Source organism: Schistocerca gregaria, chromosome 5 (genome assembly GCF_023897955.1).
Source record: "Schistocerca gregaria isolate iqSchGreg1 chromosome 5, iqSchGreg1.2, whole genome shotgun sequence".
NCBI classification, from domain to species: domain Eukaryota; kingdom Metazoa; phylum Arthropoda; class Insecta; order Orthoptera; family Acrididae; genus Schistocerca; species Schistocerca gregaria.
In genome coordinates this window covers 378,968,253-378,987,351 of record NC_064924.1, presented here as the reverse complement: position 1 = coordinate 378,987,351, position 19,099 = coordinate 378,968,253, and the positions used below count along the sequence as shown (strand labels likewise).

Sequence of the window (19,099 nt, the reverse complement as noted above, 5' to 3'; positions counted from 1 at the left end):
ACTATAGACCTATATCTCTGACATCGATCTGTTGTAGAATTTTAGAACATGTTTTTTGCTCGAGTATCATGTCATTTTTGGAAACCCAGAATCTACTCTGTAGGAATCAACATGGATTCCGGAAACAGCGATCGTGAGAGACCCAACTCGCTTTATTTGTTCATGAGACCTAGAAATTATTAGATACAGGCTCACAGGTAGATGCTATTTCCTAGACTTCCGGAAGGTGGTCGATACAGTTCCGCACTGTCGCCTGATAAACAAAGTAAGAGCCTACGGAATATCAGACCAGCTGTGTGGCTGGATTGAAGAGTTTTTAGCAAACAGAACACAGCATGTTGTTATCAATGGAGAGACATCTACAGACGTTAAAGTAACCTCTGGCATGCCACAGGGGAGTGTTATGGGACCATTGCTTTTCACAATATATATAAATGACCTAGTAGATAGTGTCAGAAGTTCCATGCAGCTTTTCGCGGATGATGCTGTAGTATACAGAGAAGTTGCAGCATTAAAAAATTGTAGCGAAATGCAGGAAGATATGCAGCGGATAGGCACTTGGTGTAGGGAGTGGCAACTGACCCTTAACATAGACAAATGTAATGTATTGCGAATACATAGAAAGAAGGATCCTTTATTGTATGATTATATGATAGCGGAACAAACACTGGTAGCAGTTACTTCTGTTAAATATCTGGGAGTATGCGTGCGGAACGATTTGAAATGGAATGATCATATAAAATTAATTGTTGGTAAGGCGGGTACCAGGTTGAGATTCATTGGGAGAGTCCTTAGAAAATGTAGTCCATCAACAAAGGAGGTGGCTTACAAAGCACTCATTCGACCTATACTTGAGTATTGCTCATCAGTGTGGGATCCGTACCAGGTTGGGTTGACGGAGGAGATAGAGAAGATCCAAAGAAGAGTGGCGCGTTTCGTCACAGGGTTATTTGGTAACCGTGATAGCGTTACGGAGATGTTTAGCAAACTCAAATGGCAGACTCTGCAAGAGAGGTGCTCTGCATCGCGGTGTAGCTTACTCGCCAGGTTTCGAGAGGGTGCGTTTCTGGATGAAGTATCAAATATACTGCTTCCCCCTACTTATACCTCCCGTGGAGATCACGAATGTAAAATTAGAGAGATCCGAGCGCGCACGGAGGCTTTCAGACAGTCGTTCTTCCCGTGAACCATACGCGACTGGTACAGAAAAGGGAGGTAATGACAGTGGCACGTAAAGTGCCCTCCGCCACACACTGTTGGGTGGCTTGCAGAGTATGAATGTAGATGTAAAATGAAAATAATCAGTTGAGTTAAATCACCCCTTGTAAGTGCTGACTGAAGATCATTGGAGCAGATATAAAATACTACTGCTCCACTCTGAGGTTAGATGGTTATCTCAGGGTAAGACTTAACAAAATTATTCAAACTGAGAGCTGAATTACAAGCTTTTATGACTAACATTTCTTTTAAATTACAAAGCTGTTCGAGCAGCGCGCCTTGGGTGTTCGGACTAGCTGTTTTATCATACATACTTGGAAAATTTAATTAATTAAATCTTGACAAGGTAAATTGACAACAGTTTTCAATACTAATAAAAACCAAATGCCCCAAAAAATTAGGTTTTTTGATTATTTCTTTCAGCAAGAAAGAAGCAGACAGCTTTTTACCACTGAATATGTTCATTGGCGAGATAGCAGAATTACCAAATGAAATATTTCAAGAACTGGTCTAATGTCTCTGTGAAATGCACTTTTCAAGGTGCATTTTGCCGAAGAGCAGAATAAAAAACTGAAAATGAATTTGTGGATTCAGAATCCTTTTGCACCAAATTTGCAGAAGCTGTAAAATATGTCAAACAAAACTTGTGAATTCTTTTTAGAAATAACGTCAGATACAAGCATGGAATCAAAAATCAATGTGTCTTGATGATTTTTGGTGCTAGGTTAGTGAAAAATATCCATAGCTTGCCTCATAAACTGTAACTGTTCTTCTCCCATTCCCATAAACTTATTTTTATGAAATGGTATTCTCAGCATGTGCAGCTGCAAAGGCAAATTACTGCACTAGACTGGATGCTAAACCTAATATGCGACTTCACCTCTCTTCCTTGAAGCCTGACGTAAAACAGTTGGTCAGAAAAAAAGTCATACCTCCCATTAAATGGAACAGAAACAATTTTGTCAATGTACGGTGGAGTCAATAGTCTTATTTTGTGTCTTGTGTATTGTTGTCGAAGTTGGTAATGTATAACGTACCTGTTTTTGTAAGATTTTCATTAAATGTTTATAATGAAAGAGTGAATATAAACCAAGTTTTGCTTATTTTAGGGCCCCTCAAAATATTTAGTATTTTAAATGAGTTTTGTCACCAAAATGTGTGAGAACCTCTGCTTTCAAGTATTGTACCCAAAGAAAGATGTGGAAGTGCTTCATATATTAACAGCTTCTGTTGGTTTTGTTCTATCTTTAAACACAAAGCAGTTGAATACGGCTTAGTGTCCAGTTCATACAAATATGAGGTGTGATAAAAATATAAAGGGAATTTTCGTTATTTCTTAAAAAAATCTCTATTTATCAATTGACAAAATAATCCCTCTCAGATATGATACACTTGTGCCACCACTTTTTTCAATCTGGAACTCACTTTTTGTTATGGTGTTCAGACGCTCCAGCAATTTTGTTTTTATCTCATCAGTGGTGGCAAAACATCCTTCCATGGTTCTCTTCAGCTCTTCAGCCTCAGGAATAGAAAGAAGTCACAGGAGACCATGTCCGACAAATACATTGGCTAAGGCAACATAAGTTTTTTTTCTTTTTTTTCCAAAATTTTATGGACAAGCATTAAGATGTGAGTGGGAACATTCTCATGATGCAATTTCCATCAGTAGTTTTGCCACAATTCTGATCTTTTTCTTCAGATTGCTTCATGAAGACCAAGCATAGCTTCCAGATAGTATTCTTTATTGACCATACAATGTAAGGCAGGAACTCATGATGCACTATCCCATTGTAATCAAAAAAACATTCAGAAGAACCTTTACATGTAATCGAACTTGTTGAATTTTTTTCAGTCTTGGCTGTTCAAGCAGTTTTCATTGGGACAACTGGACCTTGGGTTCATTGTCATACCTGTATACCCATGTTCCATCACCTGCTGTAACCTTCTTTAGAAGTTACGGATCATTGTAAACTTCATCCAACAGCCCCTGAGCAGTGTCTATCGTCATTTTTTGGTCAAAATTCAACAATTTCAGAACAGACTTTGCTGCTATGTATTTCCTAATCAAAACACGGAAAAATGGCTTGGCATTACCAAAGGATATGCCGACATCAACAGCAGCCTCTCTGATGGTGATCTGCTGATTTTTCCAGAACTATTTTATGTACTTTATCCACATTGTCATCAGTAATCCCTATGCTAGAGCATCCACAGCAGTCATCATCTTCAGTTTCTTTTTGGACGTGTTGCTGCACTGGCTCGCCAATATATGCGCTGGTTCAATAGAAAAGTGCGGCCAGCAAGAGGCTAGGGCTGTAATATCATCGTAGATGAATTATAGAGGATGTTGACATCCAGAGCCCCTTGTCGGAGTAACAAGCCACGGTCTTAACATGCACTACATGGGAAAAGCGCAGTGTTGGCGTCCAGTTTAAGTGTCTGGATTCATATTCCCCATCTGCGTTGACTCGTTGGATTCATTTGTCTGCACCTGATGTTGCCTTAGTACTACCAGTGCTGGTTCCCATGGTTTGCTAAATTGTAATGTCGTGTGTCTATTGCTCAGGTTGTTACTTATACGTGTTTTGACAGCTTCTTTAATAGTGGCGTCCCAGTGTTTGGAGGAGGACGAAAGAACCTTTGTCTCTCTGTAGTTTATGCTATGACCCATGTCAAGACAGTGTCAAGAAGGATCTTTTATTGTATGATTATATGATAGCGGAACGATTTGAAATGGAATGATCATATAAAATTAATTGTTGATAAGGCGGGTGCCAGGTTGAGATTCATTGGGAGAGTACTTAGAAAATGTAGTCCATCAACAAAGGAGGAGGCTTACAAAACACTCGTTCGACCTATACTTGAGTATTGCTCATCAATGTGGGATTCGTACCAGGTTGGGTTGTCAGAGGAGATAGAGAAGATCCAAAGAAGAGTGATGCGTTTCGTCACAGGGTTATTTGGTAAGCATGATAGCATTACGGAGATGTTTAGCAAACTCAAGTGGCAGACTCTGCAAGAGAGGCGCTCTGCATCACAGTGTAGCTTGCAGTCCAGGTTTTGTAGAGGGTGCGTTTCTGGATGAGGTATCAAATATATTGCTTCCACTACTTTTACCTCCCGAGGAGATCACGAATGTAAAATTAGAGATCTGACTGTGGTCCACCAGTTCCGTTTCTGGGTCTTCTTTTTGACAACAAGCTAACTTTGTTGCCCTTTATCCATCATCTGAAGGTTAGCTGTTTTCATAAACTCAATGCCCTTCGCTTCCTTGCCCACACCTCTTGGAGTGTGGATTATTCATGCCCTTTACCAGGCATTGGTTCTGTCCTGTCTGGACTATAGCTATTCAAGTTTATGGGTCAGATACCCCTTCCACATTGCTCCTCTTGGACCCAGTTCACCATTGTGGTAGCTATTTAGACATCAGTGCCTTTCACACGAGCCCTGTCGGTAGTCTTCTTGTTGAGGCAGGGAACCCTCCCTTTTTGATTTGGCAGTCTCAGCTCCTGGTTTCTTATGCCTTCACTATCTGCTCTTCTCCTGATCACCCTTCCTACTTTGTTCTTTTTGTGGCTTCGGGCCATTGCCCACCTGCTGCCCACTGCCCACCCTCAGATGAGTTTACCAGTTGGGCTTCACTTCACTTCTCTCTGCCATGACTCCGTCTCCCCTACTTGGTTAGTTTCTTGACCATGGTTTCAGCTGGCTCTTTTCTTGGGACCAAAGCCCCCATCGCTCCAGTGGTGATCTATTGTGTGTTCCAGACACTCTTACAGAGATTTCAGGATGCCATTCTTTTTACACCGGTAGCTCTATTTCCACTGATCGTGTGGCATATGCCTTCACGACCTCTGTCAGCATGGAATATCACTTCTGTTAGCACCTAACACCATCTCTTTCCTGCCACAAGTGGGGGTGTTTACTGCAGAATTGATGGCCATCTATCAAGCCCTTTGTTTTATTACACAGCCTTCCCTCACCCAAGTTGTATTATGTATGGACTCAGTGAGTGGCCTTCAGGCTATCGCTGCTTGGTGTTTTTCCCGCCACCTGTTGGTCTCTGCCATCCACAACTTTCTTGCTGGTCTCAGTGATGCTGCTTATTTGGTTGATTTCTTTTGGATTCTTGCCCACGTAGGTATCCAAGGCAATGACCTTACTTATCATGTGGCTGGGGGTTTGACCACCTACTCCCCATTCTCTGTGACCACTCCAGGGGCAGATTTACTGCTTTACATCAAATTCCTCTTTGCTCAATCATGCGTTAACTTTTGGGAGGCTATTCCCTTGTCTAATAAACTCCGCATCATCAAGGATACACCCGCCAGGTGATGTTCTTACATCTGCATCTCCCAATGGGAATCACACTAAAAATGCCATCCCATCTTCCGTGTCTCAGGTGTTAGTGGACAACCCTAGTACCATTATGTCTGTTCTTAGTTTTCTTCGTGAAAGTGGTTTGTACTCTCAACTGTAAGTCCTTGAATTTTCCTCTGGAATTACTCCCTCGGCTAGCATAGGCATTGGTTGTGGAGGCCTTGACCTTGCCTTCACACCAGCCATGTTCTCCCTGCCTCTTCCCTACAGTTTTGCGTGGTCTGTTGTGCTGTTTTGTTTCTTCTTTACTTATGGTTTCTTCGCCTGGTGTTGTCCCCTGTGTATCATATGGTATGGTGTAGGTGATAGGACAGGTCGGTTGCACTGTGGTGCCCCACTGCGTGTAGCGTTTCTGGGGCTCCGGTGCTCTCCCCATTCCCACCCATGTGTCTCCTATTCTTTCCTGTTCCTGCTGCCCTGATGTCCCTTTTCCCCCTTTGTTTGCACATTGACTGAACTCTCGTTTGTGTCGTTTCTCCCCTGCTTCTACCATCCTAGATCGTGGGACCGATGACCTCACTGTTTGGTCCCCTCCCCCAAATCAACCTACCATTCAATCAGTCACCTTACTCTGTCACCGAGAAATGGAGTTGCTGGAGATGTTTTAAGTATAAATTTTTAAAAAAATGCTAACGAAACAGTATCTTGAATCAGACAAATCGTTAGCCTTTAGAAATGACGTTCATGCTAGGAGTTGGTGGCCAAGTACCCAGGAAAGAAAAAATATATATATAAATTATTTGAAATGGGAATGTTGGTATCATTATGTATCTAACTCAGAAGTGAAACATAGGCTATAAAATAGATTCTAAATGATAGGGTGTGTCACTTGCTCTAGATTTGGGATATCAAATGCTTCATTCCAGTGGTTTCCTTCTTACAAATCCATTTGTATAAATTTATTAACTGGTTGGCATTTCATTATAAAATATCACCACAGAATGATTATATAGTGCTCTACATCGTAGACGGATAAGAGAGACTGGCAAATAGGAGTAAAACAGGATCGACTGAAATTTTTTGGAACAGGTCCAGAAGAGTTTCTTTCATATTTACTGTGCTGGTAATGTGTTATTGTTTTGTGTCAAAAGAAGGCCAGTTACTTGGAATTTTTGTTTCCAGGGTAATGCATGTAAACATGTTAAACACAGTCCCAAGCTATTTGCAGCCCCACAGTGTCTTGGGTACAATAATGAAAGAGGAGTGGCTACAAATGAAATGTGCATGCCATCAACAGAAACTGTCATTAGACAGCTTAAAAGAGTAATCCGAGGAATGAAGGATGTAGCATCGGTATTTGTGGCTTCAGATAGTAATCACATGTTGACTGAACTGCGAACAGCATTGAAGAGGATGGAGGTTAGTATAAATTTTTTGATGTTAACTGATTCTGCTGTCAGTTCTTGGTAGAAAAAGTTCATAATTATAAATGAAAACAACATTTTGTGTGTTCTACAGCAATATATTATTTTGTTAACCAATATTCAGCCAACAAGCATTGTATGTCAAAAACTGGTTAACAAGCACATACAGAATATTTTCCCACTTATAGTAACTTTTTTAAGCTAGTGTGGTATGATAAATGAATTCACAGATGGAAAAGAAAATGCTACAAATCCCCCCATGCCATGAACATATCCAAAGAAATGTATCGTGCCATAACAAGAAGTAGTGGGACACTGCTCTGTTAGAGGAATTCACATTTGCTTGTGAAAAAATCTCAATGAGCAGAGGCCATTTCATCTTGCATCCTGACATTGTTTGGTATATTATTAATGAAAAACTAGATACATTGATTTGATATCTCTTGTATATAAAATTTCTGTCACTTGCCCTTTATTTGAGATTCCAGATGCATTCCAAACACATATTAAGACACAACCAAGAGCATTACTGGAAAACACTTATAACTGTTTCAAAGCCACAGCTTAACCCTTAATCTTACAAAAACTTGTTATTACACAACTTGGAAATATGGCAAAATGACCTAGAGGTACCAGAAGTAGAGATCAACATAAACTGGATGAAGGTTCAGTGTCTAAAGTTCCTGGGCATTCAAATGGATAAGCTGAGGTGGTACCAGCATGTGGTGAAGTTAACCAAAAAACTCAGTTTTCCCAGCTGAAATGTCTCACATTTGTCTGTGACCTACAGACAGGATTGTTAGCATACTTAGTGTTCCTTCATGCAATATTCTCCTGTGACACAATCTGGTGCAGAGAGGTTAAAGTGAAAAGTGTGTTTTCTACAGAAGCATGAAATAACAATATTGTGTAAAGCTGATGACTGAACATCTTCTTGAACCCTCCTCAGGGTGCCAACATATATATACCCTTATGGTATTTTTCACTAATAACAAGAGTTGATTTAGGATGAACTCTGCAATGTACAACCACAATAATATAAATAAAAATAATTTTCATATAGACTATGCATCCCTGTGTAGGGGCCAAAATGGAGATTTATTTTGGTGCGAAAGTGTATAACAGATTGCCAATGTGAATTGGGCAGGAAATTGAAACCTCCAAAAAATTAAGTAAAAAAGATTATCTCATTAGTGGCTCCTATAATGTATCAGAATATTTGGATTGAGAATCGTGAATTCTACTTCCTTCCCTTCTTCAATTCCCATATGTTACCAAGCATCGGGGTCATGAATTACACATAACTCTAATATTTGTATTAGATATATCTTGACTCCCAGCACATAGCCAGCTGATAGTAGTCTTTGTAAACTTACATAAATGCTTTTTTTGAAATATTGGGTTTGTGAACAATAAATTGAATGATACAGTTTGTGGCCTGTAGATTCTTTGCTTATTCATATTATCTCTAAACTTAAACCAATTGATTGATATATAGATGTTCATTGCTATTTACAATTATACAATTTAATTAATTATTTTGAATAAATTGTATTTTCACATGACATTTGGTGAGTTCAAGTTCCCAAATTGCCTTTTGGAATGTTAAATGCCATCTTATGTAATTTTTCACATCAGCTGTGTGGTGAAAAACTACTCATGAAAACTGCAGTGCATAACTACACCTGGCACACCAAATCTACAGGATCTAGCAAACTCTGATTTACCAGTGATAAAGACAATCCTCGGTCTAATTGCACTGAAATCACCATCTTTCTGGTTATATAATCCAATATTGTGGTTTCACAACTTACAAACCAATTTGTCTTGGCCTGTATCAACTAGAACAAAACTTTATGTAGTTATGTAGGGCTGCACTTAATAAGCAAATCACTAAAAGACATCCTGGCTTCCTTGCCAAGCACTGAAAAATACACAGCTATCAAGCTACTTCATTTTCTTTGCATGCTGGTTTGCAATGTTATTAACAGTGATATTCAGCAAAATATATGGCATATTCAGCAGAATGTTTGACTGTAAGGCTCACCTGCAGATGCACAGAAACTACTCACAGTTTGGAATGGTGACCTTGATGCTCGTGCTTAAACCCCAGATTGAATAGTTGAGATGAATCAGTCCAAATGTGTCACGGGAATCTCCACTTGGACAATTCTGTGGAAGGACTGCATACAAAAGTAACTGAACTATCTAAGCATGTCACAATCCTAAAAATCATTGCTCCATATGTGAACTGTGGCAGCAACAACAGTCTTCCAGCAGAAACAAGTATTTGGCCACCAGGGAGAATATCTGTTGGTATCACAGAAAATTTGGAGATGCAGCTTGGCAGTCTTGACTACTGTGTTGCAAGGAAAATACTGCCATAAATAAGTAACAACAGTGACTGATTTCAAACTGGACAGCTGTCAACTGTTCATAACAGAGCACTCTACAAAGCTATAATTCCTTGTTGATGAAGGTGCTGAAGTCTTTGTTAACCATTCTTTTTACCTTTCATAGTGAAATACTGATGGTGGTCACCTATATGCTGTGAACAGATCTTACATCAAGACCTGCAGCCATGTCACCTTACATCTAAACTTCAATCATTGATGTGAATTTGTATGAAGACTCATTGCCACCGACATGTTATACCTGATTTATGGAGCAGATTTGTCATATTTTACATCCTCCTCCCAGATCTTTGTCTTCAATGCCTGCTTGGCTCTACAAAACTAATGGCCAGTCATAGATACCTACATCATGCCAACCACACTGGCATCAAAGTGATTGCTGGTGATTCACTGTAAGACAAGCTGCTTCACCAGCTCCTTGTATTCATTGATCTATTACGTACTTTAGCACAGGTATAACAACTGGAGGTATGACACTCAAAGGTACATCACATTGTTACAATGCCAGAATCACCAGTCCGTGCACAGCCTCATTGTCTGCCTCCAGGCAAACTCAGGATTGCAAAGCAAGAATTCTCTTTCATGCCAGTGCATGGGACCTGTTGCCCTTCAGTTAATAGCTCTGGGGCTACCACTCCATATTGTTCCTAAGAATAGCAAGGCACCCATGTGGTAACTATTAACTATCATAAGCTTGATGCCATAATGATATGTGATCCCCACCTTGTACCACATATTGAAGACTTTGCTATGCTGATTTTCATGGCAATGCAGTTTTCTCCACAATAGACCTCATCCAAGCTTTTTATCATATACCCATTGCACCAGAGAACATATGCAGAACAACTGTTTGTACTTCATTTGGACTTTATAAATTCCTGCAAATGCCATTTTAACTATGCAGAGCTGCCCAAACTTCAGAGCAATTCATGGATGAAATAACTGGAGACAGTTCCGTTAAGACTATATTGATGACCTGCTTGTAATGTTGTCCAGTGAAGCAGAGCACTTTGCACACCTACAGCAACTATTCATTGCACTACAAGAGCAATTCATTAAAATGTGTCTTTGGAATAATGGAAGCAAAATTATAAGGATACCTTATCAATTCACAAGGAATTCTGACACCTCAAGACAGAGAGGAAACTATTTCTCAGTTTCGCCAACCCACTAAACCTGGAGCCATGCTACAGTGTATTGATGAAAAGTGTGTCCTTCACCTGAGTAAAGGCTGCTATTGTGGAGGCTGCAGTATTAGCTCATCCTCTTACTGATGCACCTTTCTCAGTAATTGTGGCTGCATCATTAACTGCCACAGGAGCTGTAGTATAACATATAAAATATGACTGGCGGCCTGTAGCTTCTTCAGTAAAAAAATCCACCTTCAGAAGCACATTGTTCAGCGAACAACTACAAGCTGTGCATGACACATCCCTCAACCAAAAATTTTGTCACATGTTTGAAGCTACACATTGCTCTTATTGCAGACCACAAACTATTAGCATTTGTTTTCTGTCAGAAGCCAGACAAGGGAGCACTGTGCCAGTTGTGGCATTTTGACTTCATTATGAAATTTACTACAGATAGTCGACATGTCGATGAGCAGAATGGGCCAGCAAATGCACTGTCTGGCATCGATGCCATGACATAAGAACTTGACTTCATACGCTTTCCAATGCCCAGGAAGGAGACAACAAACTGAAGGTGGTCCCCAAAACATTGCAAGACTTATTGCTCTAAAGTGTTCTGATACCACATTCAAAAGTAGCACTATACTGTGATGTATTAACGACACACATGTGAGTATTCATTTCAGCAGAGTAGATCAAGGAGTAAGGGCTACTGTGAGACTAGTAAGAGACATTTGCTCAGGCAAACATTGAGGAGAACTGGAAGGCATTTGTTCACCAGCACAACAAAATAACTCGGTGTGTTGCAGCTCTACTCCGTACTTTCACCCCACCAATTCAACAATTTGAACTTGTGCAGATCAGCATTATTGGACCTTTACCACCATCAGAAGGACAGCAGTACTGCCTGACAGCAATTGATCATTTCTCTCATTGGCCTTAAGTCTGTCCAATGAAAGATGCAATAGCACCAATTGTTGCTACAACCTCCTTTTGTGAGTGGACTGGATTGTTTGCTCCTGCATTCCCCTCCACATCACTATCGATCAAGGCAAACTGTCAGTTGTAATTCTTTAAAGGTCATGCAACATTGCTTGTCAGAGACAGATATTTAACCTGTACCTACAGTGCTGCCACTAATGCTTGCATGGAATGACTTCACTGACAGTCAAGATGCTATGCCACACAGTGTAGTCTGGCAGCCCCTCTATTGTCCTACTAGACCTGCAAATGACTTTCAAACATAATTGCTGATTTATTTTATAGACAAACACTTTGACTGCCTGGAGAAATCTTCTCAGACATGTCAAACAATATTGTTGAAGCTTCAGACATTGCATGTCTACACTTAGACTCGTAAGCTCTGTCTGGTTATTTCATGAGAACATTTTATCCAGTGACCATTTGTTTTCTATGACTTTCTTTCCTGTAAACAGGTTTCCATCTCACATAATGCCATTTGAAAGTGTCAGTGGCTCTTCCATCACAATACCCAATGAAGAACTTAAACCAGGCTTTTCCCCTGTTGATACACATACACCTATTCAGGGACAACAGCTAACTTACAGATGCTATCTTCATGTGATTCCACAATGATAGTGGACGATCCTAGTCTTCTGCTGCCACAGCCTATGCCTCTAAGTAAACCTCCTCTTGCCATTCATTCTTGGTGTCACATATGCTTCAACCCCAATATCATTGACACTTTGTAGGGAAGTGATGTGGAAAATAAATTGTCTGTTACATTTTATGTGTAGTGTAACCCATTGGTCATTGGTCTCTGAACATCAAACAAAATTGTAAATATATAGATCTTCTTTACAGTTTATGACTAAGTGATGTAATTAACTATTTATGTTGTTGGATAACTTGTATTTTCACATGAAAGGTTGAAACAGCAATATAGAAGGAGTGGTAAGTTTTTTTTTTTTCAAAAGTATTTTTTTTCTCCTAATATTCATACATAAAGTAATTAAGAGAAGGATAGATCATTTCTTGCCACATAGTGGAGATATTGAGTAGCAGACAGTCACAATGGAAAGATTACTAAGTAAGTAAGATTTTGGCCAAAAGGCTTTCTTCTGGAGTAAACAATCCACACCCACATCCAAGCAAACATGACTTACATTAACGTGACCACTCTCTGTGGCTGCTTAGGCGGGTAATACCATGATTAGCAGTTTGAGTAGGTTTGTTTGTTAATATACTTCATGTAGGTATCCTGCAATGCCCAATAATGTATAATTTGACTCATTTCATATCCCTAAAAGCTCTCCTTCAATATAGGACTTAAGGAACTTGGTTTAATGAATATTTATGTTTCTTGGGCTGCTAAGTTGACTTATATTTCTTCACTGAAGATGTTAAAGGTATCTCAGTATTTAAAAAAAAAATGATGAAACGATAATGCTGCTAAAGGAATTCAGAACTTTGTCTTACGAATTAATTTGTTGCTAAATATACCCAAATGTTGTGAATTGTCTGTCTGGACACTTTTTCCTGTTTATCTGCATTTTCTCACAGCAACCCTCCATGTCTGCCATTATTTCACCATTTATTTATATTCCTTGTCCACTTCTCTTTACATATTTTCCAAATCCTGCTGTATTATCTTTCTATGGTATTTGCTTCACCATCATTTGCATCTAATTTTTCTTTCTCATGTTGCTATACATGGCTATGCCTTCTGTGCTTCCATTTTCAGTCCTATATATCCCTTACATTTAATTTAACTGCTTTCTCTTAGATTTCTCAACTTCTCACTTTTTCAAAGGCTATTGCAATGCTTAACTGTTGATTTTCCCCTCTTGGTCTATTCTGCCATCACCCCCCTCCACCCCCCCCCCCCTCCCACCGCCCCTTTACTCCGGGGGGTACTATCTGGAATGGTCTGGTTGTGCTGCATGAAGGGACATCTTTTCTTTGGAAGCTAGCGTTTATGCCATCTTATTCGTATCTGTACTTACCTTCGGATTGCTTAGTTACTACTTCGCCTGAACTGATTGTACATGCAGTTTTTCCATTTCTTTTTTAATATTTTCAATACTGATTTCCTGCTGAAAATAATAGTTTCTGACACATAGGGGCACCATGGTTAAATGACAGAACTGTAATCTTTAAGCTTAGTTTCTTTATGCACCTCTGTTTGCAGATGTTTTGGGTGAGACAAGTTCCATTTTCCAACATTATTTAACCAAGGTGCTTAACTTACTGGACTCATTTGATTTTCTCTTTTTTCCATTGATTTGTTGCAAGTAATATATTCTGCCTTTTCCAGTTAACTCAGGAAACTAAGTTTTTCTTAAATTTCTCTGGGGTGTTGTGTCTCAAGTGAAGACTGAAGGATAGTAATTGCCAACTTCCAATTTTCTCTGGCTAATACGCCTGGATAGGTAATTGTAAGAATATATTTTTGCCAATGTTGTATTTCTTTCTCAAGCATACAGCTGAAGAGCACTGGAGAGAGTGTCCATCTTGTTGCCATACCCAAGTTATGATTGTGAGAGACTGACATTTCCCTAATGGATTTTACACTACTGGACATTAAAAGTGCTACACCAAGAAATAATGCAGATGATAAACAGGTATTCATTGGACAAATATATTATACTAGAACTGACATGTGATTGCATTTTCACGCAGTTTGGGTGCATAGATCCTGAGAAATCAGCACCCTGAATCAATGCCTGGGCATTGAGTCAAACAGAGCTTGGATGGCACGTACAGGTACAGCTTCAACACGATACCACAGTTCATCAAGAGTAGTGAATGGCGTAATGTGACGAGCCAGTTGCTCGGCCGACATTGACCAGACGTTTTCAATTGGTGAGAGATCTGGAGAGTGTGCTGGCCAGGGTAGCAGTCGAACATTTGCTGTATCCAGAAAGGCCCATACAGGACTTGCAACGTGTGGTCGTGCACTATCCTGCTGAAATGTAGGGTTTCGCAGGGATCAAATGAAGGGTAGAGACATGGGTCGTAACACATCTGAAATGTAACATCCACTGTTCAAAGTGCCGTCAATGCGAACAAGAGGTGACCGAGACGTGTAACCAATGGCATCCCGTACCATCATGCCGGGAGATACGCCAGTATGGCAATGACAAATACACGCTTTCAATGTGCGTTCACCATGATGTCGCCAAACATGGATGCGACCATCATGATGCTGTAAACAGAATCTGGATTCATCCGAAAAAATGGTGTTTTACCATTCATGCACCCAGGTTTGTTGTTGAGTACACCATCACAGGCGCTCCTGTTTGTGATGCAGCTTCAAGAGTAATCGCAGCCATGGTCTCAGAGCTGATAGTCCATGCTGTTGCAAACATCATCGAAGTGTTCGTGCAGTTGGTTGTTATCTTGCTAAAGTCCCCATCTGTTGACTCAGGGATCGAGACGTGGCTGCATGGTCTGTAACAGCCATGCGGTAAAGATGCCTGTCATCTCGACTGCTAGTGATACGAGGTCGTTGGGATCCAGCACAGCATTCCGTATTACCCTCCTGAACCCACTGATTCCATATTCTGCTAACAGTCATTGGATCTCTACCAACGCGAGCAGCAATGTCACGATACGATAAACCGCAGTCGCAATAGGCTACAATCTGACCTTTATCAAAGTCAGAAACATGATGGTATGCATTTCTCCTCCTTACACAAGGCATCACAACGTTTCACCAGGCAATGCCGGTCAACTGCTGTTTGTGTATGAGATATCGGTTGGAAACTTTCCTCATGTCAGCATGTTGTAGGTGTTGGCACCGGCCCCAACCTTGTGTGAATGCTCTGAAAAGCTAATCATTTGCATTTCATAGCATCTTCTTCCTGTCGGTTAAATTTCGCATCTGTAGCACGTCATCTTCGTAGTGTAGCAATTTTAATGGCCAGTAGTGTACTTTGCTTGTGTGTTTGAATCTGCTTTGATTGCAGTAGTTCAGTGGTCTTAACTTCATTTGGTCAAAAATTTTGAATAATCACTGTGAAATTTGATGTCTAAAGATCAGTCTTAGATTTTGAATTTGCTCCACCTGGTCTAAACTCTCCGTAACATTATCCATATTCTGAAGTTGTTGTTGTACTCTCCAAGATGTCATAATAAAAAGTTGTTCATTACAGACACTAACGATACTTCTCTGCGTTTGTTTACATATAATGTTTCCTTTTTGTGTAAGGGGGTGAATGAGGGTTTCCCAGAAACTAATGCTCATATCTCCCCCCCCCCCCCCCCCCACCTCCCCAAAAGAATAATGTTTTACCTACAGATGCTATTTTTCCATGTAATCTTCTATGTCCTCCCTCCAGCGCGAAAGGAAGACATGTCTGCCCTGTCGGTACCAATCCTTGTCATGGGTAGAATCACTTTGTCTTCCATGAATGGCATCCTTATAATGGCCCAAACAAGTGGAATTTCAAGGAGGCTAGGTCAGGGCTGTCAGGTGTGACAGCTATGGATGGTTTTACTCAACCGCTGCAAGTTGTGGAGCTCCGTTGAATCGTCTTCTGATGACCTCACCCTCCGTGCCCACTACTAACTGTACTTATATTGACAGCAGATGCTCCATAGACTTTGCACAAGCGTTTGTGAATATTCCCCACAGTTTCTTTCTCTGAAGTGAGAAATTCAATGACGGCATGTTGCTTGCAACGTACATCACCTACAGCCATCATTTTGGAACTGTTCTGTAGTTACGTTATCTGTCAGAAGTGACAGAAACTTGGTGTGATCATTCAAATAATACATTCATAATGTTTCACATTTGTAGCACTGTTTTCAGCTGAGAAAAAAAATTCAGTGCATTACTTTCTGGGAAATCCTCATATTTTCCAATTTTCTTGTATATGTTCTGTTTATCAAGTATTCAATTAGTGATTCTGTCCCACAGGAGACTGAGCGAGATGATGCAGTGATTAATATGTTGCACTCACATTCAGGCGAATGGTGTTTATAGATCCATCTGACCAACCTAATTTGGGTTTTCGTGGTCTCCCTAAACAAATCTGAGTGAATGTCAGGTTTTTTTTTTTTTTTTTTTTTTTTTTTTTTTTTTTTTTTTTTTTAAATGCATTTAACTCTCCATCCTTGCCCTATGTGAGTGGGGACTCGTTCTCTAATGGCCTCATTGTTGATGGGATATTAAACTCTTCCTTTTCCCCCTGTGGGTCCAGGGGTTAGAATAGGCCTAAACTATTCCTGTGTGTTGTAAGAGGCGACTAAAAGAAGTCTCTGTGTTTCGGCCTTTATGTGATGGTCCCCTGTAGGGTTTAACCTCCATTCTTAAAACTTTTCCCGAAGAGCGAGCCAATTGGGGATGGGCGCCTTACATGGTGCATCGTGTCCATCGTGCACTGAGATCTTTCTTAATCATGGCATTGCAGACCTGCTGATTCTGCATCTCATGGGCAAGGACACCTTCTTGGGTGCATTTTCTGCATCTATAATGAGGATGGACCTATTTGCACCTCATATCCAGCACGGTAGCTAGACCATTGTGGTGGGGCCACCATGTACCCTGTGCTCTGCCACTGATAATGTTGTGTCCCTCGAGTCTGCCATCTGAACACCCTTTCCCAGACACCAACACCTGGTTGCCATCCTTTTTGATTTACGAAAAGCTTATGGCAACATTTTGTCTTTGTCACATTATACGAGTGGGGTCTATGAGGCCTGCTCCCGATTTTTATCTAAAATTTCCTGTCGCTTCCTACTTTCCACTTTCTGTGTCCAAGTTGGTGCTTCCAACCCCCCCCCCTCCCCCCTTCTCCTCCCTCCCTCCCTATCTAGGAGAATGGGGTCGTGCAGAGCTCTCTATTGAGTTTACCTCTGTTTTTAGTGGCCATTAATGGTCTAGCAGCAGCTGTAGGGCCATCCGTCTCACCTTCTCTGTATGCAGACGGCTTCTGCATTTCATACTGCTGAGTGGTGCCTACAGGGAGCCATCCACAAGGTGCAATCGTGGGCTCTAGCTCACGGTTTCCAGTTTTTGGCCACAAAGGCATGTGTTATGCACCTCTGTCAGTGTTGTACCATTCATCCGGAACCAGAACTCTACCTTAATGACAATCCACTCACTGTAGTGGAGACATATCGGTTCTTAGGACTGGTTTTCAACGCCCAGTTGACTTGGCTTCCTCATCTTCGTCAGCTTAAGCGGAAGTGCTGGCAGCACCTCACTGCCCTCCACTGCCTGAGCAACACCAACTGGGGTGCAGATCGTTCAACACTGCTGCAGTTCTACAGAGCCCTTTTTCAATCTCGCCTTTACTATGGGAGTCTGGTTTATGGTTCGGCAGTGCCCTCAGCCTTGCATTTACTTGACCCAATGCACCACTGTGGTGTTCACCTAGCGACTGGAGCTTTTAGGACGAGTTCGGTGACCAGCGTGCTGGTGGAGGCTGGAGTCCCTCCATTGCAGGTTAGGCGTGCACAACTGCTTGCCAGTTACGTTGCACACATTCATACTTCTCCTGTGCATGTGAATTACTGTCTCCTTTTCCCACCCACAGCGGTTCATCTCCAACATCAGCGGCCCAGGTCAGGGCTTGCAATTGCAGTTCATGTCCGATCCCTTCCTTCTGAACTGGAGTCCTTGCCTTTACCACCTATACTTGAGGTCTATTCACGTACACCTCCATGGTGTATACCTAAGCCGCTGCTTCGCCTGGACCTTTCACATGGCCCTAAGGACTCACTTAGCCCTGCGGCTCTCCACTGCCACTTCATCTCGATTCTTGACATGTACCGAGGCCATGAAGTGGTTTACACTGATGGCTTGATGGCTGATGACCACATTGGCTTTGCGTATGTTCATGAAGGCCATATTGAACAGCATTTCTTGCCCAATGGCAGCAGTGTTTTCACTGCCGAGCTGGTGGCTATATCTCATGCTCTTGACCACATCTGTTCATGCCCTGGGGAGTCGTTTCTTCTGTGTACTAAATCCTTGGATCCCGGGTCACATCAGAATCCCAGGCTAGACAAACAGGTTACGTGGAAACCACTTATGGAGATCGGCTTCTCTGCAACTGACCTGCTTTCAATACTACACCACAAGGTTTTGCGGCTTTGGGGCACAGAATGGCATAACCTCAGTATGCACAACAAACTGTGTGCAATTAAGCCGACTACGAATGTGCGGAAGACCTCCACATGGGCCTCTCACAGGGACTCTTTGGTCCTCTGTTGGCTCCACATTGGCCACGTGTGGGTGACGCACGGCTACCTCCTGCGCTGTGATGACACCTGTGTTGGTGCAGTGCCTAGCTGACAGTGGCCCATATCTTGGCGAGCTGTCCTCCTTTGGCTGCCCTGCGATGGACTCTTCAGTTACCGAACTCATTGCCCTTAATTTTAGCTGCCAATGCCTCATCAGCTAATTTAGTTTACGTTTTATATATGACAGTGGGTTTTATCATTTGATATAAGTTTTATCGCATGTCCTTTGTTCCTTTGTGTTCTCCACTCTAATGCTTTTAGGTTGGATGTTCTAATGTGTTGCAGAGTGGATGGCTTTTCCTTTTTATTCTCATGGTTGGCCAGCCAGTCATCTGCTCTCTTCTTTTTATCCCTTCTATCTGTTTCTTGCTTCTCTCTA

At 41.3% G+C, this 19,099-nt stretch overlaps 1 protein-coding gene across 1 annotated transcript in view; it reads left to right on the top strand.

Annotated features, from left to right (window-relative positions):
• LOC126271916 (GDP-fucose protein O-fucosyltransferase 1) overlaps positions 1 to 19,099 on the top strand; it is an 80,186-nt gene that overhangs the window by 47,805 nt on the left and 13,282 nt on the right. The window contains exon 6 of the mRNA XM_049974309.1: positions 6,721 to 6,957. Within this exon, the coding sequence (XP_049830266.1) occupies positions 6,721 to 6,957 (237 nt within the window). The remainder of the gene's footprint in view (positions 1 to 6,720; positions 6,958 to 19,099) is intronic.